Source organism: Balaenoptera borealis (assembly GCF_965194805.1).
Source record: "Balaenoptera borealis genome assembly, chromosome: 1".
NCBI classification, from domain to species: Eukaryota; Metazoa; Chordata; class Mammalia; order Artiodactyla; family Balaenopteridae; genus Balaenoptera; species Balaenoptera borealis.
The window spans coordinates 137,319,725-137,344,783 of NC_138860.1; the positions used below are offsets into that span (position 1 = coordinate 137,319,725).

Sequence of the window (25,059 nt, forward strand, 5' to 3'; positions counted from 1 at the left end):
TAAGACTGATTCCAAAAATCTATGCTTTTAAACATTATGTTCCCTGTTTTATGACGACCCTGCATAGTTGATTGAATTATACAGAATTCATGATCCCCACAAATTAAAACAGAGGAGACAGAAAAATGTCCAAAACACTGCAGTAGATATTATAAATACAGAATGAGAAATACAAACAATTGATACTTAATGGGGTGCAAAGGAGATGTCATAATTACAGATTAGACATAGTAGAAAAGGCTTCATTGAATGAGTGGTATTCGAGATGAACTTTGAAGGGCAGGCTTTAAAAGGCACGGATGGTAGGTGCTACTAATGAGAACAATGCAAGAACCGAGGCATTGAAATGGGAAAGTCCTGAACATGGAGATGCTTGGTGGCTGTTTAGAGCTGAGCAGTGACAGACATTTGCAGGGGATAAGACTCAAATGTCCCCCACACCCACGTTATGGACATTGTGGACAACGGTTGTGGAGCTGGTGCTCAACTCAGTAAAAGAAATGAGCCAGTGAAGGTTTTTAGTGAGACAGGCAAACAGAAAAGTGCTTTAGAAAGTATTGGGTTGGCCAAAAAGTTCGTCTGGTTTTTTTTTTTCTTTTTTGGCTGCGTTGAGTCTTTGTTGCTGCATGGGTTTTCTCTAGTTGTGGCGAGCGGGGACTACTCTTCATTGCGGTGCGCGGGCTTCTCATTGCGGTGGCTTCTCTTGTTGTGGAGCACGGGCTCTAGGCGTGTGGGCTTCAGTAGCTGTGGCACGCGGGTTCTAGAGCGCAGGCTCAGCAGTTGTGGCGTACGGGCTTAGTTGCTCCGCGGCACATGGGATCTTCCCGGACTAGGGATCGAACCTGTGTCCCCTGCATTGGCAGGTGGATTCTTAACCACTGTGCCATCAGGGAAGTCCCAGGTTTTTCCATAACATCTTATGGAAAAACCTGAACAAACTTTTGGGCCAACCCAATAAAATGCTATGGATACAAGAGATGGATGGAAGAGAGGACAGAGCCAGGAAGATGGGTTAGGGGGATATCGCCGTCATTCTGATGAGAAGACATTGGTGAGGCAGAGAAAGAAACAGGAAAAGACAACTGGAAGAGACCCTGAACGTCTTTCTAAGGACTTGGCATTGAATTGGATAAGGGGTCATAAAGAAATACTATTTTCAGTTTTAAAAATGGGTATCTGGGAAAATAGTGAAGTGGTGAGTAGAAGTTAAAAAGTAAGGAGGAGTTGGAGGAGACGTGTCACTTTCTCACATGTTGAGTTTTAAGATATTTGTTGATATTCTGGTGGAAACAGCAAGCGGGAAGACTGAAACATGGGGGTTAGAGCTAGAGTTTTAGGAGGTACCTACAACAGTGGGGCCCCTTAAAGCAATGGCAGGGAGTGGCTTCCTGGGGTGGGGTGTATAGAGAGAGACAGTCAAAGGAAGAACCTCAGGGCTCTTGGAGAGGAGCCCAAACGAGACAAAGTTAAGAGAGGGGCAGTTGTGATAAATGCAGGGTGGTGAGTTATTACAAGAACTGCCCCTTCTCAAGCTATTTTTTGGAGATGGGTGAAATATCTTTCTATTTGTTCAGATTTCTTCTGTGAAGTTCACATTGTTCAGAAGACATCAGGGTGAGTTGGGTGTAAAGTGATAGTGTTAGACTTAAGTAGGTCATCTATGGCTCCTGGATTTCTGGAGTCTACATGTCCAACAAAAGTTAGATAATACAAGCAAATCTCATACAGATGTAGTACCTAAAGCTGATGTATTGTTGCATGAATGGGGAGTTACTAAAACTGTACAAACTAATGATTAAACAGAGGTTAAAAGAAAAAACACATTAAGAGAGGGCTCGGTGTCAAAATGACTATTATTATGAAACTTTTGAAGCTTAGGAGAGCAGAACACTCAGAGGCAAGAGACGAATTTTCAGATCCCCGTTACTGGGTCCCTTAAAGAATTTGAGCTGTAAAAGCCAATGCTGTATATCAGACAGTAGCTGTTAGAGAAATGATCAGATAATTCATAGATAATTCATAGCAAGTTGAAGAAACAAAAGAAAAAACTTCTATTTGAGTATAGCCAGATTATTTATAAAACCGTTCTAAATTTTTAAAATCATAATTTGGTACATTAATAATAAAATGCATGAATGTAACAAAACACTTGATTGGTTATGAAAACTGACGTACTTCTTAGTTGCCCAAACCGCTAGAGACGACAATACCTCTCAGGAACGAGGCCAGATATTCAGAACCGTGGCACGAGCACCATCTAGTGACAAAACTAGCACATTACAATTTTGTAGGATAATTGGAGATCAGAACTCTGTGGGTCTTAGAATTGAGTGTAGGTCTACTCTCAACAATGAATGCTTTTCTAGGAAGCAAAAATGCTGCTTCCTACTGCTACACTCTGGGTTTTATTAATTTTAACTTCCTCTGTTTCATGATTACAGGCACTTTGCTTGTAATACTAATTATCGTCTGCCTTAGAGAGAGACATATACTATTGTAGTGAAGAGCACAGCTTTTGGAGCCAGACAGCATTGGTTTGTTTCTCAGTTGCACTATTACTAACTATGAGACATTAGGCAACCTCTCTATGCCTCACTTTCTTCATTTGTAAAATGGGCGTTGTGAGAAATAAGTTATTATATATGTACAACTCTTACAACAGTGCTAGGCACATAAAGGCACTTTCGTTAGTTATAGTTACTCGTACTAGTAGTAGGTATCATTATTTATTATAGTAGGTATCATGTCTATCTTCCCAGCTGGTGAGAACTTCTTTAGGGTAGTCATTTCTGCCCCCATTACAATCAAGAGAACTAATATTTATATTGTACTTTACAGTTTACAAAGCATTTTCATGTCCCTTATTTCATGTGGTAAGAGTATGTTCTTGACCCTGGGGAACGGTGCAAGCACCTATCTTGTTGGTCAAGCCTGAAACCTTCCTTCCCCTCATCCCATAGTCAACCACCAACTTCTGTTGATCCTAACTTTCAAATATTTATTAATCGCCCATTGGATCTGTTCTAATGTAGATCCCCATCCTTTAAGATGCACATTACCAAAGCAGCTTCCCATTTGGCTCTTGGAAACATCTTTAGGCGTGTCCACCCTCCAAACTGTTCTTTAGACTGTAATCAGAGTTATCTTTCAAAAACATTCGTCTGATTATGTATTTTCCTGTTTTAAAGCCTTTAGTAGCCCCCCACTGCTTGTCTGCAGCATAAATGCCAACTCCTCACATAGGCCCTCCGTGATGAGGGAACTGCTTACTTCTCTGGCTTCGTCTCTCACCACTTCCTCATCCTCTCACGTTCTCTGCCTGAGCCATATTGAGCTGTGGTTCCCCCAAATGTTCTTGACAACAAGAGAGTTAGTGAGCACATAGCCCTTCCTCCTGCACACCTTTCTGCCTGGCTAACTCCTTTAGCTTAGCTGTAACCCCTCGAAGCAGGCTGCTCGCCTTGCCTGGCCAATCTCTCAAAGTCCAGTGCATCCCTTTTCACGGACATTGCCCTTTTCCGAAGGTAGTACAACTGCCTATTGACTTACTAATCTTTTAGCTCCCCTGAAGACAAAGAAAATGTCTCATTTGTTTGCAAAGTGCCTAAAGGTAAGTAAATTTTTGTTAAAAGAAAGGATGTGTATAATCTTCATAACAGCTGGAAAGGCAGGCAGAGCAGAGATCCGTATCATTATTTTTATTTTTCATCATTATTTAGAGTCTGTTTATGTATTGGATAACCATGTGGTTTAATCATCTAGACTCCCTGGATTTAAGCCGTGATTCCCCATTTACTGGGCAGGTTACTTAATCTCTCTGTGCTTCAATGTCCTCATCTTTAAGACAAGAATATTACAGTACCAACTACCTTGGGGTTATAGGGATTAAATGAGTTAAAATATGTAAAGGACTTTAAATAGTATATAGGAAATGCTTAATAAACGTGTGCTTTTATTTACAGGTAATTTAGACAGTACAAAAAATACTCAATGTCTTAAAGCCATGGTGCTAGTAAGTATGATGGCTGTAACTCAAGTCTTAGACACCACATTGTACTTTTTTGGTAGTCCATCAATAAACAGGTCTTAAATTTAAGTGGGCTCTTATTTCTGCTTTTCCTCTTGGCTCTCAGATCTCATTTCCCTTGACTACTCTCTCTAGAGACTACTTACTTCTCATACAAATGGTGGCTTTAAAAAGTTCCTTGTCTGTGTAAGACTACAAATGGGACAACCAAATGAAGGAAACATGGATCTTGCTTCCCTGTGGCTTTACTAGTGGATAATTAAAACTTGGTCCTATCCGGGGTGGTTCCCGCCACAGTTTGGGGCAATCTAACTGGCCTCACCAGTTTCCGGTACTTTATGTTCCCATTGGGAAATCTGTACCTTGGTATACAAAGACATTACGTTAAAGATGACTACAACACAGGAACGAAAGAGAAACCAATAAATTATTGCCACATCTAGGAAAGCATGTGAAATTTCCTTTTGGGATCCAATGGCGATCTTGTTTTCTTACTACAAAGCTTTATTTCAGTCTCTCTTTTGTTGCTGTATGCTAAAGCCACTTCTAATTTTCCATTCATTTTTTAACTCAATATCTTTTTCACTCATTCTCCCTGCCTATATGTTTTCTCCTGAAAGAGCACAGATGAGAAATTTTAAAAAGCTAGTGTTGTCTCTACTGTTAAGATTTAATGCTGAGGAATTATGCAAAGTTTTCTACCTCTTGTGTAAATTCATGACCTGTTCTGGAGAGAGGGGCTTCTGAGCGGGGAACACGCTGCAGCCCCCATCCAGCAGCCTTCACATCAAGACTCCAAACCTATTACTGTCCTTCTTTTTCTTGGCTTTATGGGTAGAAGGCAGGAGAAGCAGTAAGAGGTTCAGGGGCTGCTGTTCCTCTATTTCAAATCATCCTGAAGAGTAATAATCAGGTGAAATAGCTTTGAGAGCATTACTTCAGGTTAGCTCAAAATACCTGTGTAAAACTGGATTTTCCAACATGGTCCTGATAAAATGAAATTTCAGAAGAATCTGGATATTCAAGTTCTACTTCTTGTTGTGTTGAGAAATATAAATTCCTAAACTGACAAACACATGAAAGTTTTACTGTCATGTTGAAATATTTGCAAAACAAAATTCTGGGCTATTTTTATTCACCCAAAGCTTTTAATATATCTTGTTATCAGTATCTTTGATAGGATGAGATCATGTTTACAACTGTGTTTTCTTGGGAAGGACTATTCTTTATTATGAAATTGTGCCCTTACTACTTTTTAAAGTTCTGTTTTTTTTCTTTTTTAACGTCTTTATCGGAGTATAATTGCTTTACAGTGCTGTGTTGGTTTCTGCTGTATAACAAAGTGAATCAGCTATATGTATACATATATCCCCCATCCCCTCCCTCTTGCGTCTCCCTCCCACCCCTCTAGGTGGTCACAAAGCACTGAGCTGATCTCTCTGTGCTATGGGGCTGCTTCACACTAGCTATCTATTTTACATTTGGTAGTATATGTAAGTCCATGCCACTCTCTCACTTCGTCCCAGCTTACCCTTCCCCTTCCCTGTGTCCTCAAGTCCATTTTCTACATCTGCATCTTTATTCTGTCCTGCCCCTAGGTTCTTCAGAAACATATATATATATATATATATATATATATATATATATTTTTTTTTTTTTGGATTCCATATATACGTGTTAGCATACGGTATTTGTTTTTCTCTTTCTGACTTACTTCACTCTGTATGACAGACTCTAGGTCCATCCACCTCACTACAAATAACTTAATTTCGTTTCTTTTTATGGCTGAATAATATTCCATTATATATATGTACCACATCTTCTTTACCCATTCATGGGTCGATGGACACTTAGGTTGCTTCCATGTCCTGGCGATTGTGAATAGTGCTGCAATGAACATTGTGGTACATGACTCTTTGAATTATAGATTTTTCAGAGTATATGCCCAGTAGTGGGATTGCTGGGTCATATGGTAGTTCTATTTTTAGTTTTTTAAGGAACCTCCATACTGTTCTCCATAGTGGCTGTACCAATTTACATTCCCACCAACAGTGTATGAGGGTTCCCTTTTCTCCACACCCTCTCCAGCATTTATTGTTTGTGGATTTTTTGATGATGGCCATTCTGACCGGTGTGAGGTGATACCTCATTGTATTTTCGATTTGCATTTCTCTAATCATTAGTGATGTTGAGCATCCGTTCATGTGTGTGTTGGCAATCTGTATATCTTCTTTGTAGAAATGTCTATTTAGGTCTCCTGCCCATTTTTGGATTGGGTTGTTTGTTTTTTTAATATTGAGCTGCATGAGCTGCTTGTATATTTTGGAGATTAATTCTTTGTCCGTTGCTTCGTTTGCAAATGTTTTCTCCCATTCTGACGGTTGTCTTTTCATCTTGTTTATGGTTTCCTTTGCTGTGCAAAAGCTTTTAAGTTTCATTAGGTCCCATTTGTTTATTTGTGTTTTTATTTCCCTTTCTCTAAGAGGCGGGTCAAAAAGGATCTTGCTGTAATTTATGTCATAGAGTGTTCTGCCTATGTTTTCCTCTAAGAGTTTCATACTGTCTGGCCTTACACTTAGGTCTTTAATCCATTTTGAGTTTATTTTTCTGTATGGTGTTAGAGAGTGTTCTAATTTCATTCTTTTACATGTAGTTGTCCAGTTTTCCCAGCACCACTTATTGAAGAGGCTGTCTTTTCTTCACTGTATATTCTTGCCTCCTTTATCAAAAATAAGGTGACCATATGTGCATGGTTTCATCTCTGTGCTTTTTTTTTTTTTTTTAATATTTTATTTATTTATTTATGTATTTATGGCTGTGTTGGGTCTTCGTTTCTGTGTGAGGGCTTTCTCCAGTTGCAGCAAGTGGGGGCCATTCTTCATCGCAGTGAGCGGGCCTCTCACTATCGCGGCCTCTCTTGTTGCGGAGCACAGGCTCCAGACGCGCAGGCTCAGTAATTGTGGCTCATGGGCCCAGTCGCTCTGCGGCATGTGGGATCCTCCCAGACCAGGGCTCGAACCCATGTCCCCTGCACCGGCAGGCAGACTCTCAACCACTGCACCACCAGGGAAGCCCTGGGCTTTCTATCTTGTTCCATTGATCTATATTTCTGTTTTTGTGCCAGTACCATACTGTATTGATTACTGTAGCTTTGTAGTAGAGTCTGAAGACTGGGAGCCTGATTCCTCCAGCTCCGTTTTTCTTTCTCAAGATTGCTTTGGCTATTCGGGGTCTTTTGTGTTTCCATACAAATTGTGAAATTTTTTATTCTAGTTCTGCGGAAAATGTCAGTGGTAGTTTGATAGGGATTGCATTGAATCTGTAGATTGCTTTGGGTAGTATAGTTATTTTCACAAGGTTGATTCTTCCAATCCAAGAACATGGTATATCTCTCCATCTGTTTGTATCATCTTTAATTTCTTTCATCAGTGTCTTAGAGTTTTATGACTACAGGTCTTTTGTCTCCATAGGTAGGTTTATTCCTAGGTATTTTATTCCTTTTGTTGCAGTAGTAAATGGGAGTGTTTCCTTAATTTCTCTTTCAGATTTCTCATCATTAGTGTATAGGAATGCAAGAGATTTCTGTGCATTAATTTTGTATCCTGCTACTTTACCTAATTCATTGATTACCTCTAGTAGTTTTCTGGTGGCATCTTTAGGATTCTCTATGTATAGTATCATGTCATCTGCAAACAGTGACAGCTTTACTTCTTCTTTTCCAATTTGGATTCATTTTATTTCTTTTTCTTCTCTCATGGCTGTGGCTAAAACTTCCAAAACTATGTTGAATAATAGTTGTGAGAGTGGGCAACCTTGTCTTTTTCCTGATCTGAGAGGAAATGGTTTCAGTTTTTCACCATTGAGAATGATGTTGGCTGTGGGTTTGTCATATATGGCCTTTATTATGTTGAAGTAAGTTCCCTCTATGCCTACTTTCTGGAGGGTTTTTATCATAAATGGGTGTTGAATTTTGTCAAAAGCTTTTTCTGCATCTATTGAGATGATCATATGGTTTTTATCCTTCAGTTGTTAATATGGTGTATCACATTTATTGATTTGCATATATTGAAGAATACTTGCATTCCTGGGATAAACCCCACTTGATCATGGTGTATGATCCTTTTAATGTGCTCTTGGATTCTGTTTGCTAGTATCTTGTTGAGGATTTTTGCATCTATGTTCATCAGTGATATTGGCCTGTAGTTTTTTGTGTGTGTGTGTGTGTGACATCTTTGTCTGGTTTTGGTATCAGGGTGATGGTGGCCTTGTAGAATGCGTTTGGGAGTGTTCCTCCCTCTGCTATATTTTGGAAGAGTTTGAGAAGGATAGGTGTTAGCTCTTCTCTAAATGTTTGATAGAATTCACCTGTGAAACCATATATTCCTGGGCTTTTGTTTGTTGGAAGATTTTTAATCACAGTTTCAATTTCAGTGCTTGTGATAGGTCTGTTTATATTTTCTATTTCTTCCTGGTTCAGTCTCGGAAGGTTGTGTTTTTCTAAGAATTGGTCCATTTCTTCCAGGATGTCCATTTTATTGTCATATAGTTGCTTGTAGTAATCACTCATGATCCTTTGTATTTCTGCAGTGTCAGTTGTTACTTCTTTTTCATTTCTAATTCTGTTGATTTGAGTCTTCTGGCTTTTTTTCTTGATGAGTCTGGCTAATGGTTTATCAATTTTGTTTATCTTCTCAAAGAAGCAGCTTTTAGTTTTACTGATCTTTGCTATTTTTCCTTCATTTCTTTTTCATTTATTTGTGATGTGATCTTTACGATTTCTTTCCTTCTGCTAACTTTGGGGTTTTTTTTGTTCTTCTTTATCTAATTGCTTTTTTTTTTCTTTTGAATTTTCTTTTATTTATTTTTTTATACAGCAGGTTCTTATTAGTCATTTATTTTATACACATCAGTGTATACATGTCAATCCCAATCTCCCAATTCATCACACCACTACCATCCCCACCCGCTGCTGCTTTCCCCCCTTCATGTCCATATGTTTGTTCCCTACATCTGCGTCTCTATTTCTGCCCTGCAAACTTGTTCATCTGTACCGTTTTTCTAGGTTCCACATATATGCGTTAATATACGAAATTTGTTTTACTCTTTCTGACTTACTTCACTCTGTATGACAGTCTCTAGATTCATCCACATCTCTACAAATGACCCAATTTTGTTCTTTTTTATGGCTGACTAATATTCCATTGTATATATGTACTACATCTTCTTTATCCATTCGTCTGTCGATGGGCATTTAGGTTGCTTCCATGACCTGGCTATTGTAAATAGTGCTGCAGTGAACATTGGGGTGCATGTGTCTTTTTGAATTATGGTTTTCACTGGGTAAATGCCCAGTAGTGGGATTGCTGGGTCATATGGTAATTCTATTTTTAGTTTTTTAAGGAACCTCCGTACTGTTCTCCATAGTGGCTGTACCAATTTACATTCCCACCAACAGTGCAAGAGGATGCCCTTTTCTCCACACCCTCTCCAGCATTTGTTATTTGTAGATTTTCTGATGATGCCCATTCTAACTGGTGTGAGGTGATACCTCATTGTAGTTTTGATTTGCATTTCTCTAATAGTTAGTGATGTTGAGCAGCTTTTCATGTGCTTCCTGGTATCTGTATGTCCTCTTTGGAGAAATGTCTATTTAGGTCTTCTGCCCATTTTTTCATTGGGTTGTTTGTTTTTTTAATATTGAGCTGCATGAGCTGTTTATATGTTTCGGAGGTTAATCCTTTGTCTGTTGATTCATTTGCAAATATTTTTCCCATTCTGAAGGTTGTGTTTTTGTCTTGTTTGTAGTTTCCTTTGCTTTGCAAAAGCTTTTAAGTTTTACTAAGTCCCATTTGTTTATTTTTGTTTTTATTTCCATTACTCTAGGAGGTGGATCAAAAAAGATCTTGCTGTGGTTTATGTCAAGGAGTGTTCTTCCTATGTTTTCCTCTAAGAGTTTTATAGTGTCCGGTCTTACATTTAGGTCTGTAATCCATTTTGAGTTTATTTTTGTGTATCGTGTTAGGTAGTGTTCTAATTTCATTCTTTTACATGTAGCTGTCCAGTTTTCCCAGCACCATTTATTGAAGAGACTGTCTTTTCTCCATTGTATATCCTTGCCTGCTTTGTCATAGATTAGTTGACCATAGGTGTGTGGGTTTATCTCTGGGTTTTCTATCCTGTTCCATTGATCTATATTTCTGTTCTTGTGCCAGTACCATTTGGCTTGATTACTGTAGTTGTGTAGTAGAGTCTGAAGTCAGGGAGTCTGATTCCTCCAGCTCCATTTTTTCCCCTCAAGACTGCTTTGGCTATTCGGGGTCTTTTGTGTTTCCATACAAATTTTAAGATCTTTTGTTCTAGTTCCGTAAAAAATGCCTATGGTAATTTGATAGGGATTGCATTGAATCTGTAGATTGCTTTGGGTAGTACAGTCATTTTCACAATATTGATTTTTCCAATCCAAGAACATGGTATATCTCTCCATCTGTTGGTATCATCTTTAATTTCTTTCAACAGTGTCTTATAGTTTTCTGCATACAGCTCTTTTGTCTCTCTGGGTAGGTTTATTCCTAGGTATTTTATTCTTTTTGTTGCAATAGTAAATGGGAGTGTTTCCTTAATTTCTCTTTCAGATTTTTCATGATTAGTGTATAGGAATGCAAGAGAGTTCTGTGCATTAATTTTGTATCCTGCTACTTTACCAAATTCATTGATTAGCTCTAGTAGTTTTCTGGTGGCATCTTTAGGATTCTCTATGTAGAGTGTCATGTCATCTGCAAACAGTGACTGTTTTACTTCTTCTTTTCCAATTTGTGTTCCTTTTATTCCTTTTTCTTCTCTGATTAGCATGGCTAGGACTTCCAAAACTATGTTGAATAATGGTGGTGAGAGTGGACATCCTTGTCTTGTTCCTGATCTTAGAGGAAATGGTTTCAGTTTTTCACCATTGAGAATGATGTTTGCTGTGGGTTTGTTGTATATGGCTTTATTATGTTGAGGTAGGTTCCCTCTATGCCCACTTTCTGGAGAGTTTTTATCATAAATCTGTGTTGAATTTTGTCAAAAGCATTTTCTGCATCAATTGAGATGATCATATGGTTTTTATTCTTCAATTTATTAATATAGTGTATCACATTGATTGATTTGTGTATATTAAAGAATCCGTGCATGCCTGGGATAAATCCCACTTGAACATGGTGTTTGATCCTTTTAATGTGTTGTTGGATTCTGTTTGCTAGTATTTTGTTGAGGATTTTTGCATCTATATTCATCAGTGATATTGGTCTGTAATTTTCTTTTTTTGCAGTATCTTTTTCTGTTTTTGGTATGAGGGTGATGGTGGCCTCATAGAATGAGTTTGGGAGTGTTACTTTCTCTGCAATTTTTTGGAAGAGTTTGAGAAGGATGGGTGTTAGCTCTTCTCTAAATGTTTGATAGAATTTACCTGTAAAGCCATCTGGTCCTGGACTTTTGTTTGTTGGAAGATTTTAAATCACAGTTTCAATTTCTTTACTTGTGATAGGTCTGTTCATATTTTCTATTTCTTCCTGGTTCAGTCTTGGAAGGTTATACCTCTCCAAGAATTTGTCCATTTCTTCTAGGTTGTCCATTTTATTGGCATAGAGTTGCTCGTAGTAGTCTATTCGGATGCTTTGTATTTCTGCAGTGTCTGTTGTAACTTCTCCTTTTTCATTTCTAATTTTATTGATTTGAGTCCTCTGCCTCTTTTTCTTGATGAGTCTGGCTAATGGTTTATCAATTTTGTTTATCTTCTCAAAGAACCAGCTTTTAGTTTTATAGATCTTTGCTATTGTTTTCTTTGTTTCTATTTCATTTATTTATGCTCTGATCTTTATGATTTCTTTCCTTCTGCTAACTTTGGGTTTTGTTGTTCTTCTTTCTCTAGTTCCTTTAGGTGTAAGGTTAGATTGTTTATTTGAGATTTTTCTTTTTTCTTGAGGTAAGCTTGTTTAGCGATAAATTTCCCCCTTAGAACTGCTTTTGCTGCAACCAATAGGTTTTGGATCATCGTGTTTTCATTATCATTTGTCTCTAGGTATTTTTTGATTTCCTCTTTGATTTCTTCAGTGATCTCTTGGTTATTTAGTAACGTATTGTTTAGCCACCATGTGTTTGTTTTTTACGTTTTTTCCCCTGTAATTCATTTCTAATCTCACAGCGTTGTGGTCAGAAAAGATGCTTGATATGATTTCAATTTTCTTAAATTTACTGAAGCTTGATTTGTGACCCAAGATGTGATCTACCCTGGAGAATGTTCCGTGTGCACTTGAGAAGAAAGTGTAATCTGCTGTTTTTGGATGGAATGTCCTATAAATATCAATTAAATCTATCTGGTCTATTGTGTCATTTAAAGCTTCTGTTTCCTTATTTATTTTCATTTTGTATTATCTGTCCACTGGTGTGAGTGAGTTGTTAAAGTCCCCCACTATTGTTGTGTTACTGTCAGTTTCCTCTTTTATAGCTGTTAGCAGTTGCCTTATGAAATGAGGTGCTCCTATGTTGGGTGCATATATATTTATAATTGTTATATCTTCTTCTTGGATTGATCCCTTGATTATTATGTAGTGTCCTTCTTTGTCTCTTGTAACATTCTTTATTTTAAAGTCTATTTTGTCTGATATGAGAGTTACTACTCCAGCTTTCTTTTGATTTCCATTTGCATGGAATATCTTTATCCATCCCCTCACTTTCAGTCCATATGTGTCCCTAGGTCTGAAGTGGGTCTCTTGTAGACAGCATATTCATGGATTTTTTTTTTGTATCCATTCAGCCAATCTATGTCTTTTGATTGGAGCATTTAATCCATTTACATTTAAGGTAATTATCAATATGTATGTTACTATTACCATTTTCTTAATTGTTTTGGGTTATTGTAGGTCTTTTCCTTCTCTTGTGTTTCCTGCCTAGAGAAGTTCCTTTAGCATTTGTTGTAAAGCTGGTTTGGTGGTGCTGAATTCTCTTAGCTTTTGCTTGTCTGTAAAGGTTTTAATTTCTCTGTCGAAGCTGAATGAGATCTTTGCTGGGTAGAGTAATTTTGGTTGTAGGTTTTTCCCTTTCATCACTTTATATATGTCCTGCCACTTCCTTCTGGCTTGCAGAGTTTCTGCTGAAAGATCAGCTCTTAACCTTATGAGGATTCCCTTGTATGTTATTTGTTGCTTTTCCCTTGCTGCTTTTAATATTTTTTCTTTGTATTTAATTTTTGATAGTTTGATTAATATGTGTCTTACCATGTTTCTCCTTGGATTTATCCTGTATGGGACTCTCTGTGTTTCCTGGAATTGATTGACTATTTCCTTTCCCATATTAGGGAAGTTTTCAACTATAATCTCTTCAAATATTTTCTCAGTCCCTTTCTTTTTCTCTACTTTTTCTGGGACCTCTATAATTCGAATGTTGGCACATTTAAAGTTGTCCCAGAAGTCTCTGAGACTATCCTCAATTCTTTTCATTCTTTTTTCTTTATTCTGCTCTGCAGTAGTTATTTCCACTATTTTATCTTCCAGGTCACTTATCTGTTTTTCTGCCTCAGTTCTTCTGATACTGATTCCCTCTAGAGAATGTTTAATTTCCTTTATTGTGTTCTTCATCATTGTTTGTTTGCTCTTTAGTTCTTCTAGGTCCTTCTTAAACCTTTCTTGTATTTTCTCTATTCTATTTCCAAGATTTTGGATCTTTACTATCATTACTCTGAATTATTTTTCAGGTAAGCTGCCTATTTCCTCTTCATTTGTTTGGTCTGGTGTGTTTTTACCTTGCTCCTTCATCTGCTGTGTGTTTCTCTGTCTTCTCATTTTGCTTAACTTACTGTGTTTGGGGTCTCCTTTATGCAGGCTGCAAGTTTGTAGTTCCCCTTGTTTTTGGTGCCCGCCCCCAGTGGCTAAGGTTGCTTCAGTGAGTTGTGTAGGCTTCCTGGTGGAGGGGACTAGTTCCTGTGATCTGGAGGATGAGGCTGGATCTTGTCTTTCTGTTGGGCTGGACCGCGTCTGGTGGTGTGCTTTGGGGTGTCTGTGACCTTATTATGATTTTAGGCAGCCTCTCTGCTAATGCGTGGGGTTGTGTTCCTGTCTTGCTAGTTGTTGGGTGTCCAACACTGGGTGTCCAGCACTGGAGCTTGCTGTTTTTTGAATGGAGATGCATCTTAGTGTTGAGACGGTGGTCCCTGGGAGAGCTTTCGCCGATTGATGTTATGTGGGGCCTGGAAGTCTCTGGTGGTCCAGGGTCCTGAACTCAGCTCTCCTACCTCAGAGGCTCACGCCTGACACCTGGCCAGAGCACCCAGACCCTTTTGGGAAGTGTGAGGTCTTCTGCCAGTGTTCAGTAGGTGTTCTGTAGGAGTTGTTCCACATGTAGATGTATTTTTGATGTATTTGTGGGGAGGAAGGTGATCTCCACGTCCTACTCCTCCGCCATCTTGAAGGTACTCCCTCTTTTTTTTTTTTTTAAGGGAGAATGATACTAGTTAACTTACATATATAATCCTTACTTGCCTAAATCTAAAGTTGGCAATGCTATGTAGGTTCTGAAGTTAGGGGAGAATTTTTCCTGGTTGGTAAAATTGAAAAGAGAGTAACCATTAGTATTAGGGACCTGACCGCAGAGTCGTTCAGAACTCGATGTCTGTTTCTACAGCTATAGACTGAGTTGGACTGTTGTCTTGAAAGTCTCTTCATGTTCAAAATTTCTATAACCTTTTCGTCCTAAGTAAGGAATCACTAGAATTTAATCTGAAATTTGGTTAGAACTTGCTGGACAGCCTCTGAGTGACCCTGAGATGCATCAGGCTGTTTGTCAGGAGTCTGGGGGTGGGGGGAGGCATTAGCTGCCTTCCAAAGCTAGTCTTTCACCCGTGAAGCACTATGTGATTGAAGCTCTAATTACTTCAGCTCAACACATCTCCTATGCTCTCCCTCGGGGGAGTCTAGAAAGCTGTTTGTTTCGGTGGAAGAGAGAATTCCAGGGATGTTCACTGTCAAAGCCCCCATCCAAACCTAGGTCAGAAACTTCCTTGGTTCTACATGATCTAGAGCAAAGAGGTTACCTCTACTCCACTCATGTTTTCTACCTGATAGGAGAGGTTCTACTTTGAAGTTTGAAGAACATAGGTAAATAAAGTCCAAAAGTTCTGCCTATGGTCTTTCTTAGCTACATCAAGGTATATAGCAAGGCAGAGAGTCATGGGGTAGAGGCAGGTTTCTCACTTCTCAGAGTCTTTGTTTCATCATCTATAGAGTGGAGATAATAATGGTGCCTACCTGACAGGACTTTTGTAAAGATTAAAAGAGATAACGTATGTAAATGAACAGGGCCCTATGGTAAGCACTCACTAAATGTTTCCTTCCACGAAGTAGCAGTGTTCCTCTTATCTTTCTTATTTAACTGTAACCTCCCTGAGAGCATGCAACCTTTCTGAGAATAATATCTGTTTTTAACGCATCTGTGATTTTTTTCCCACTATTCTGCTCACCTTTTATGCCCAAAGCCTGGCACACTGCGTGGCACATAGGAGAGCTTCAGTAAATTTTTGCCAAATGAGTGAATAAATGAATTTTGGTCCACCCAATGATTGAGACATTTTAGGGCAGGGGTGCCTCTATTAAAATCAGCTGGCAGAAATGCCCTGGGGAATACTTTTTATTGGTAGCTTTAAAATGCCCCCTGCCTCTTTCACAAGAGGGTGACCCTTTTTTAGCTTCCTTTCCAACAGCAGAAGAGAGCCCAGTGGAATTTTCCAGGCTGGAGACTTTAGAGAGCTACTGATATTTTTATAACATATGATGTTAAATACAATTGTACATGTGCCTAGAGACCTTTTAAGGCATGAATTCCAGCATCCAATTTTATTTGGTTTCAGAAACTTAATAAACAAGTAACACAACCCGGTCATTGTTCTTTAAATAAAAATTAGAGATCTCCAAGTAATAGCAGCAAAACAGAAACATCAGCCATGCTTAATAGGGCGGTGGAGTATATTCTATCTCACCCAGGAGCCAGGCAACAAGTGGGCATTGTGTTAAGGTTCCAGAGAAGGGACACAGACACGTGACTAGATGACAGCTTATTAAATGTCACCCAGCAAAGGCCACTCAGAGAGGATGCGTGTCACCAACCACCATTTTCCTTCTCTGCTGTAGCCTCATGCAAACTGCGCATGCCTTGGAAAGTTTGAGTGTGGTCTGCAAACAGTGTTAAGGTTCTCATGCCGTAAACGATTCAGCAGTTCAGGAAATGAAGCCAAATAATAAAAAAATTTTTTTAAAGTGTCAATAACCGAAGTGAATCAAACACGGTTGCCTGAGGTTTTAAACACTCTTGGGGACCCCGGCTACATATTTCTCATGCAAGAGAGCATTAATGTCCTTAAGGTGGTCATCATTGTCACCTCTGCTCTGTTCGTTTTTCTCCTCCCTCTCTCCTGTGGGTTAAAGGGGAACAGTTTGCTGCTCTGACGTGATGGGGTTAAAGATGAGGTAAGTGTGAAACTGGGAGCCAGACAGCTCGTACTTACTGCTCGCTTGGAAGTGAAGAGTTTCTCGACATCGCCTTTGGTGACAAGTCATAGTCGCTGTCTGATCTGTAGAGAAAGGACTCTCTGCGCTGGCTGTGTCCGGGAAAGGTGGCATGAAGCACCAGCCCAGAGGAAGAGCTGGCCTGGGGATCCAGCGGGCTCCGACCTGGGGAAGGGCCATTTTCCACATCAAAGCTTAAAGAGAAAGAAGAAAACTGGTCACATGGGAAACACAGAGAAGGGCATCTGACATACATACATGGAGAACCCATGCGTGCCAGGCACTTTACATAGCACTTCACACTTCATGGAAAGTTTTAAGGCTCCAAACAGCTCTGAGTTGCAGTCATTCTCATTTTATACAAAGGGAACGGCCCCACAGAAGTTCAGTCATCAGCAGAGACTGGAGCCAGGATTTGACCCTCGGAGCAAAGTCCCATGGCCTTTCAGCGGCATGAGCAACATTGACAAATTCATAAAATAAACTGGTGATAATAAGCGACTCCAGATACGGCATCTAACACAGCTCTAAGTGCCAGACACTCAACTATCACTTGAATGAGTCTTCTTAGCTGGGAGGCTTCTTCCTGCCGTAAATAAATATCACAGTCTCATTAAAGATACAATGTGCACATTTCTGAATGTTTCAGGAACAAAGTGCTAACCTGAAAACATCCACTGGCTGATTAAACGGGAGGTCCAGTCTGACACTTAATATTCATATGCAGGTTTAAGCACAGACAATGACTTAATTAATCTGATAATGCCAAATAGCCCTCCAGGGGTGCAGAGCTTTCTCTCTGGAGGAGGATACAGCTACTGACTCTGGCAGAGGAGTGCCGTTGAGATTTCTGGTCAGTCTAGCTCACTCTGGAAAGGTACCCTCAAGTCCAGAATTATTTGAACAAGCTCTGATCAATGAACACACAGGTGGGAGCAGTAGACATTTTGGCTGTTGTTTTCTCTCTCCTGGTCCTGGTGTTACTTTAGGCACGGTGTCCTTCCCATGCTCTCCACCATCCCCTATGCATTTTTCCTGCATGCACAACCTCCCTTAGCCTCAGATTGACAGTAACCCTCTTGCCTAGTATTTCTCTAGACCACTCACTGCTCTCTGGCTAAAGCTCTGCAGAAAGGTGTTGGAGAAGGTATGGGGCTAAGGATGCTCTCTTTTCCAAGCTGGACCACAGTAGCGGGCTTCCTTTATGCTCATCCAGCTGCCATAATTTATTTCTACATTTGTGGTTCTTTTGGTTCACTAGTTCTTATAGCCTTCTCTCTTGGGGTGGATTTTGCGTATTTCTTTTAGTTTATAAATTGTTTTCTGATCTATTATTCCATTTACAACCCTTATTACGACCCTGTGAAGTATGTAGTATGATCTCAGTCTACATTTGAGGAAAATGAGGCTTAGAGAGATTTTAAACACCTGCTCAAAATCACAGGCTAGCAACTGTAAAGTAAGAATTGGAAGACCCAAGTCTTCCAATTCTGTCCTCTACAACCTCAGACTTCAGTAATCACAGAACTCCAGAATGGCTCACTGGGTCACTGAGTGCAGTTTCCCTTCAGTCTCTACATTCAAGCGAAACGTGTGTTTGGTATGTAGAGAGTCAGTTGGATTATGAGCAACCTTGGCTGTTACCTTGGATGAAGACAGGGGAGGCAGTAAATTACCCTGAGGCTGTAGGTTTCACTGAAACAGGGAAAGAAGAAATGAAAGAATTCAGGGTCATAATGCTTCCCCGGAGACCATTCCGAGAAGCTGCTTTTAGCCAACCCACAAACTCCGGGTGTCTGATAAGAAGCAGCAAGTGAGAATCTCCAGTTAAGAGAACAAGGAAGAGCCATAACAATCCAATGTATGTATTTGGGCTTTCACGGTACTGCAGATGGATTTTCACAGCAGGCTCACGGTCTGGGATGGGACTGTCTTTCAGAGACTGCAGGCAAGCAGGCAGGTGGGCAATCACTCACACATTTCAGCCTGTTTGCCAGCCTGCCTGGAGGTAGAGCTATGTTGTAAGGCAAATACGTTGCAGCAAGTGAAAATATAACGTAAGCTGACTTGCACACTTTCCTTGGGTGAGATCTATACTAGTTGTTGAGCAAAATAAAGAGCTCCTTTGTGGATAAGGACTCCTTTGTGCCACCCAGAGCTTGTAGAACTAGGACTTGATGCTGGCTCTGAACTCTTCTTAAGGACAAAGAGGAAAGCCTCTTAAAAGGTAAAGATGGGACTACCTAAAGCTTAAGAGTGGGCATAAATAAGCTTTGAAATTTCATGAGTAATCATGTTGTAATTCATTTGGTATCTATCTGTACAGCCTCTACGGGTATTAAAACATTGAAATACTTTTTTTTTTTTGATGTGGACCATTTTTAAAGTCTTTATTGAATTTGTTACAATATTGCTTCTGTTGTATGTTTTGGTTTTTTAACCCCGAGGCATGTGGGATCTTAGCTCCCTGACCAGGGATTGAACCTGCAGCCCCTGCACTGGAAGGCAAAGTCTTAACCACTGGACGGCCAGGGAAGTCCCTGAAATACTTTTGTAACAGTTGGCAGCCATCCACTGCCCCAGACCATCCAGGATCTGCTGACGACTGGAACAGCAGGGGGCCTCTAGCTTCAGCGCGGTGGCCTGTGTCCTTTTAATTGGTCAGTGCCCGTGTGGTACCAGTCATTAAATATTATGAATGTCACTGCTGTGTATATCTGGGCTAAAATCTTAGAAGAGGTGCCAAGTGGGTATGCCTACCAAACTCTCAGAACTTTTTCCAGTGAGGGTTTCCACCAGGGCTCACTCTGCCCTGTTTCCTGCTGCAGGCATTCCTAGTGGGCAGAAAGTAAGTCCACAAGTATTACCCTTTAAGCAGATGTCACAAAGCATCTGCCCCCAGTGTCAGCAGGACGACCAGGAGGTTTGGTCCTGCCAGGTAAGCAGGGACTGGGCCCAGACACTAAAACTCCCTCCATGCTGCTTTCCTTTGTTTTCTTCTTTTTCTTTTTCCTTTCTTCTTTACCCTGCCTAAACTCATAGAAGAGCTTGCGGGAATTCAGAAAAAGCCAAGGAAGAATTCTCTGGGGCAAAGAAGCAGTTTCAGGGAGACAAATGGCCTTTCATATTCCCTGGGGCACTGTTTCAAAGCAACCAACACAGATGTACAACTTAGGAACAAACATGAGTCACCAACCAGACACCAGCTCCAGTCACAGCAAAATTAGTGGGCAGACATCACAATACGTCCCACAGATCCAGGGTGGGAAGAGGGGTGTGGGCAAAGGGAAGACGGAGGATAGGCTTAACAAGCAAAAGGAACAGGCCGCACAAACTGAAATACAATCAGGGAAAAAACAGAATCTGAAATATCGGAAGCGAACATACAAATGGGGTCATTATTTATTTAGAGTAATTTTTGGCCCTGCCTTAATCAGGACTCATATTTCACCTTTAGGCTTCTTTATATTAAAAAATACTATTATAAAAGTAAATAAGAATGTTATGTAAAATATCAACAATAGAGAAAAAATATTAGCAGGTTAGTATTTTCTTTCTGAGTGTTAATATTTTTCCTGCAGGCTTGAATCATGATTTATTTTCGCGTAGTGCGCAGTTTTCAGAATTATCATTTTCCATGCCCATGGAACTTAATGATTCATCCAGAAGTCGTGCCGAACTTCTTCAGGCATTTTCCCTATTGTGGGTCACCGAATTTCTAATTTTAAATAACACTGTAATTGCTACCTTTGAGCTTACATTTACTTCAATATTCGGATGATGTCACTGAGAAGTTTCAGATAGACTTGAGAGGATGTCATGCACAAGTTTCTGAATAGTTGACGGGACCTGCCCAGAGCCAGCATATGGACTGAAACAGTATTGAAAGTGGCCTTTTTTCTAGGATCAGAGACACTCCCCCCACCCCCAAGTCCTGCTCTCTGACGTCCAGGATTCTGTATGCTGCTGTCCCCCGTGATTCTGCCTGCCTCGGCAGATCGCCCTGGACTGAGTCAATTGCTTGTTGTCTAAGACCTAATATTTTAACAACTTTCTCCTGCTTTGATTCTAGAGGTCTCAGCTTCTCGAGGCAGCGGCGGTAGTGGGTGATGCTGTGTGTGAGAGGTGGTGCTGCCCGTAACTGGAATGCCCTTCTCCCCACTGTCTCCAATCAATCACTACTTCACATTCAGCTCGTGCCACCTCCTCCTGTAAATATTTCCTAACATTGCAGCTACCAGTCCGATTTAGATACGTACTCCCCTTCTGTGTCTTCCTAGACTCCTTTACAGCAGTACTTGATCACAGTACTTGTAATCTCTATTTAATTTTCCGTTTATTTAATTATCCACTTATTTAGCTGCTCCCCGATAGATTCTTATCTCCTAAAGAGAAGGGACCCAATATTACTCACTTCTGTATCCCAGGCATCTGGATCGGAGCCTTGTAAATAGTAGGTCTATCAAAAAATGTCAGCTGAACCAATGAAAGTCAATTTACTATGAAATGTTTCTCCTATCCCTTCCCTCTTCCTGCCTCCTTACCCTCATCTCAATTCCCACTGGCAGGGGTTTCTGCTGTTTCCTTCAAATGAGTCTATACAGATGCGACATTAACTTATTTGATAAGCTTTGTGAGACGATGATCTAAAAATAAAAATAAAAAAAAATAAAGAGCACAGCTGTGTTCTCCCTGAACAAAACAAACTTATATAGAAAAATCACTGGCTTAGATGTTTGAGATGGTGATATCTTTACACAAAACCCCATGATGGGAAAAGCCCTCCTATACCAGCTTCTGCCTGCCATCTTCTCGTCTCTTTCTTTTTAATAAAAGCAGGAACATTCTCTGCCCCACTTTCTCTCCTGGTGGACTCCATTGCCCAGGAATCCACGCAAAGCCAGCCCTGCACTGGTGCTAAGAGGGAGCCAGCAGGCGGCAGAAGACATCTACAGCTTCCCCAGCCTGCCCTGCCCAGCCTCCAGCTGGAGCAGGTAGGGCCGCTTGCCAGTCTCCGAGGGAGAAATAGGACTGAAGCCGTATTCATAAGCCTGGGAGGAAAAATCAGGGATAAAGAACAGAACCACAAGGTGTACATGAAACCTTTTATTAAACGAAGAGAAGCTCTTATTTCCAAGAATTCAAGCCAAGCCAGGTGGTTGCAGAATTGCCTGCAATTGTCCCCAGGGTGGTTGTTTCCTGATCCCCAATTACCTGCACATACCCCAATTGATGTAACAAAGAGTCATGAAGCAACATCTTAGGAATCACTCATTTCTGAATCAGAGGAGACTTTTCTTTGACAACTCATTCCTTCCCTAGGTAATACACTGTCAAATTCTCACAACTCTGGGCTGATTCTCTTCCCCCCATTTCAAAAGGAGAAAACAGAAGCCTCCAAAATGTGAAACTTCATTTGAAAAATTCTCAGGTGTGACCTCTTTTAATTTCATCCTGCAGTCTGTGCCCAGGGTCCTCTCCTCCATGGCCTCATAGACTCTTTTTGATCCCAGAACCTACCACGCTGGGTGGTATGTCTCTGTTTACATTATCTCTCTCACTCCAGTAGACTGTGACCTTGAAGCAGGGACTAAGCCTTATTCATTTTGTATTCCCAGGGCCCAGAACTGAGTTTCACACCAGAAGGCATCCAACAAATATTTATTGAATGAATGTGAGGATCTCACCAGTTTATATCTCTTATCTGACAAAAAACCATTTTTATTTGGATTAAAACCTCTGGCAGCTAAAGATCTCAGAGGAGTCCCCAAATGGAGTCAATAGGGTCCTCTTTCTCCATCCTCCCTGCAGTATGCCAGGAACTCCATCCCACGAGTTTTGGAGAACTTTTTTTGTCTATCATAAGGTGTATGTTTGGGTGTGGAGCGTGTGAGTATGTGTGTGTTTTTCGGCGGTGGTATATTTGTGAAATAATGCTGTGTTTCTTTAAAGTTCTGTTGGAAAATATTTCCCTCAGTTATACTCAGAAACTAACATCTTCAAATGCTTGCTTACCACTTTGATAAAAATAACCATTCACTTATATACTTACATTGGCCATCACCTCAATGTGCTACCTGGTCCCTGTAGATGAGGAAGCTGCACAGGGGCATGCATTTTTACTCACAATGACAGTGACCCACCTTTGTATAATTAGTGGCTGAAGGCTGCAGCCCGTCCTAATTTCTAATGAAGGACTTAACTGTGCAAAATCATAGTCAGCATGATGTAGAGCCCATGTCCCAGCTGAAAGCAGGCAGACCTCCTCTGGCCATAGTTATGGCAGAATATCCCAGTTTTGCCCTAAGAATCCAGTTCCAAAGTCTTGACTTCCCTCCTGCAGAATAGGAAGGAGAACTATGATGTTCAGCTCATCTGAATTCCAGAAGCATCTTTCCACTGCTTTCCTTTTTTCCTAGGGGCTTTGAAAATTACATCCACTGCAATAATCCAAAAATGCTTTCCCCACAGAGAAGTTTAACCAGAGGGAGCAGAGTAATCCCAAAGAGCCCTGGGATTCTGCAGCCCTGGCTTCCAGCTCCTGCTCTGTGAAGAAATAACTGACACAAAACAGGGACTCCCCATATTCTGGCCCCCAAGCCTTAGTCTTTCCCCACTGAAATGAATGAAGAAATGAGTCAGTAGAAGATCTTTGAGATGCCTCTGAGATTAAACATGTTACAGAGATTTTAGAAATAGAAGATCAGTTCTCAAGTGTGGTTCAACGTGGTTTTACGTTGTTAGCGATAACTCATTCACTCAACAAATATTTATTAGCATCCATTATGAAACAAGGCACTGTTCTAGGCCTGAGAATTCAGCAACGTATAAGACAGACAAGGTCCTTGTGGGGAGAGATGGACAATAAATAAATCAAATGAGATGATTTCAGAAAGTGATAAATGCTATGGAGAAGATAAAGCATAATGGTATGGTAGAAACAGGTTCGGAGAAGAATGTTTCTAGGTTGGGTGGTCAGCAGGCCCACTCTACACAGCCTCGTAGACTGTCTATTGCTTTACACCGGATGCACCACCCATCTTCCTCAGATGTTATCATTTGAGTTGAGACCTGATAGAGGTAGTAGTAAATTTTGTCATTGGGTTCCTTCCAATCTCTATTTCCATACCCTTTTAAGCCAAAGAATTGTGTCAAATGATATTTGGGTTTGAATGTGGTGCCATTTATTAAACTAGTGATTTAATTTTCCTCTTCCCTGCCCGCCCCCCCTTCTGAGTTGAGTTAGGTGCTCCATTGTCTCATACAGCTATCTCTGCATTGATATCTATCTATTGATATATTCTACCATAACACTTGTCCAGAATAATTGTAAGTAAGTGTTCTAGTTTGCCCCCAAAGGGCTGTGTTCCTCAGAGACACAGAACCTCTTTTTCATATTATTTATCCCATTGCTAAGGGTCATGCCTGTCAGAGGTACTTAGCAAATGTCTGATGAAAAAAAAAAATGAAGGAATAAATGGTTCGAGACCAGGAACCTTATTCTAGCTCCTCTTTGATGCCCACCACAGACAGCAGAGACTTCTCCAACAAAAAGGAGTGTAAGTGGTGAGGAGATATGGAGTCATCTCCTGCCCTCTACTGTGATCACTCCTAAAAGCCAGCTCCATAAAGAAGAACCAGGGGGTTGCTACCAAATACCAAATACCACCTGCAAAGAATGGCTGGAATACCTTCCATAGGGCATCAAGCCCAAGAAGAAGGCAAATGATCCTATTTGGCAATGATCATCCTCATCCCTTGATGTTGATGGTGGATGCAAATGCCATGAATATTCCTCTTGATGTTCCTTTAGCTGAGGACTCTATGTTGCAAGTTCTTTTATTTGTTGTTTGAGATCTTTTCTCAGGGTGTTAACATTTCACTAGGGAAATGCATAAACAAATAAGTAATATCAATATCTAATTTTTCTACTGGGATTATAAAATGAGGGTCATTTTAAAAAGTCATTGTTTCAAATGCTTAGGAGCATATTTTAATGATCCTTTAATAACTTCACACTGTGTTTTTGCTATGTTATGTAATTTGATGCACAAGAAAAACAGGACCAAATGTAAACAATCCTACCTCATAATTATAAGAACATTATTATTTCTAACCTGTTTACAAAGTGTTCTGCCCATCTATTTCCAGGTAAAAAATAATTTTCAGAAATAGGAATGTTATAAAGTGTGTGTTTCTCTATGTTTTATAATTATGGCTGAAATTTCATATACCCACTCTCAAACTTTCATCCACTAAAACCTTCTAAGAGCTAGGACAACTCTTAACAGTAAAGGTCACTTCCTATAGGACAGTGATTCCCAGGAAAGGTAGGGGCCTCCCAGATGAGAATAATTTTGTGTGGGAATGTGTTTTGTATGTGGACTTTATAAAGCGGGGGTGTGGGAGGGTGGAAACTTACTACAAGGTCAAGAACTTACTACTTTGTGTTACTGCTGCCCTAGTTGCACTTTGGATGTACAAATTATCCTACTAGCTCAA

The 25,059-nt window shown here is 40.2% G+C and overlaps 1 protein-coding gene across 4 annotated transcripts in view; it reads right to left on the reverse strand.

The window, feature by feature from the left end:
* PDE4B (phosphodiesterase 4B) overlaps nucleotides 1–25,059 on the reverse strand; it is a 592,331-nt gene that overhangs the window by 121,984 nt on the left and 445,288 nt on the right. For all 4 annotated transcript variants that reach the window (XM_082357190.1, XM_082357189.1, XM_082357191.1 and 1 more), the window contains one exon: nucleotides 16,557–16,751. In XM_082357190.1, coding sequence (XP_082213316.1) covers nucleotides 16,557–16,751 — 195 coding nt within the window. The remainder of the gene's footprint in view (nucleotides 1–16,556; nucleotides 16,752–25,059) is intronic.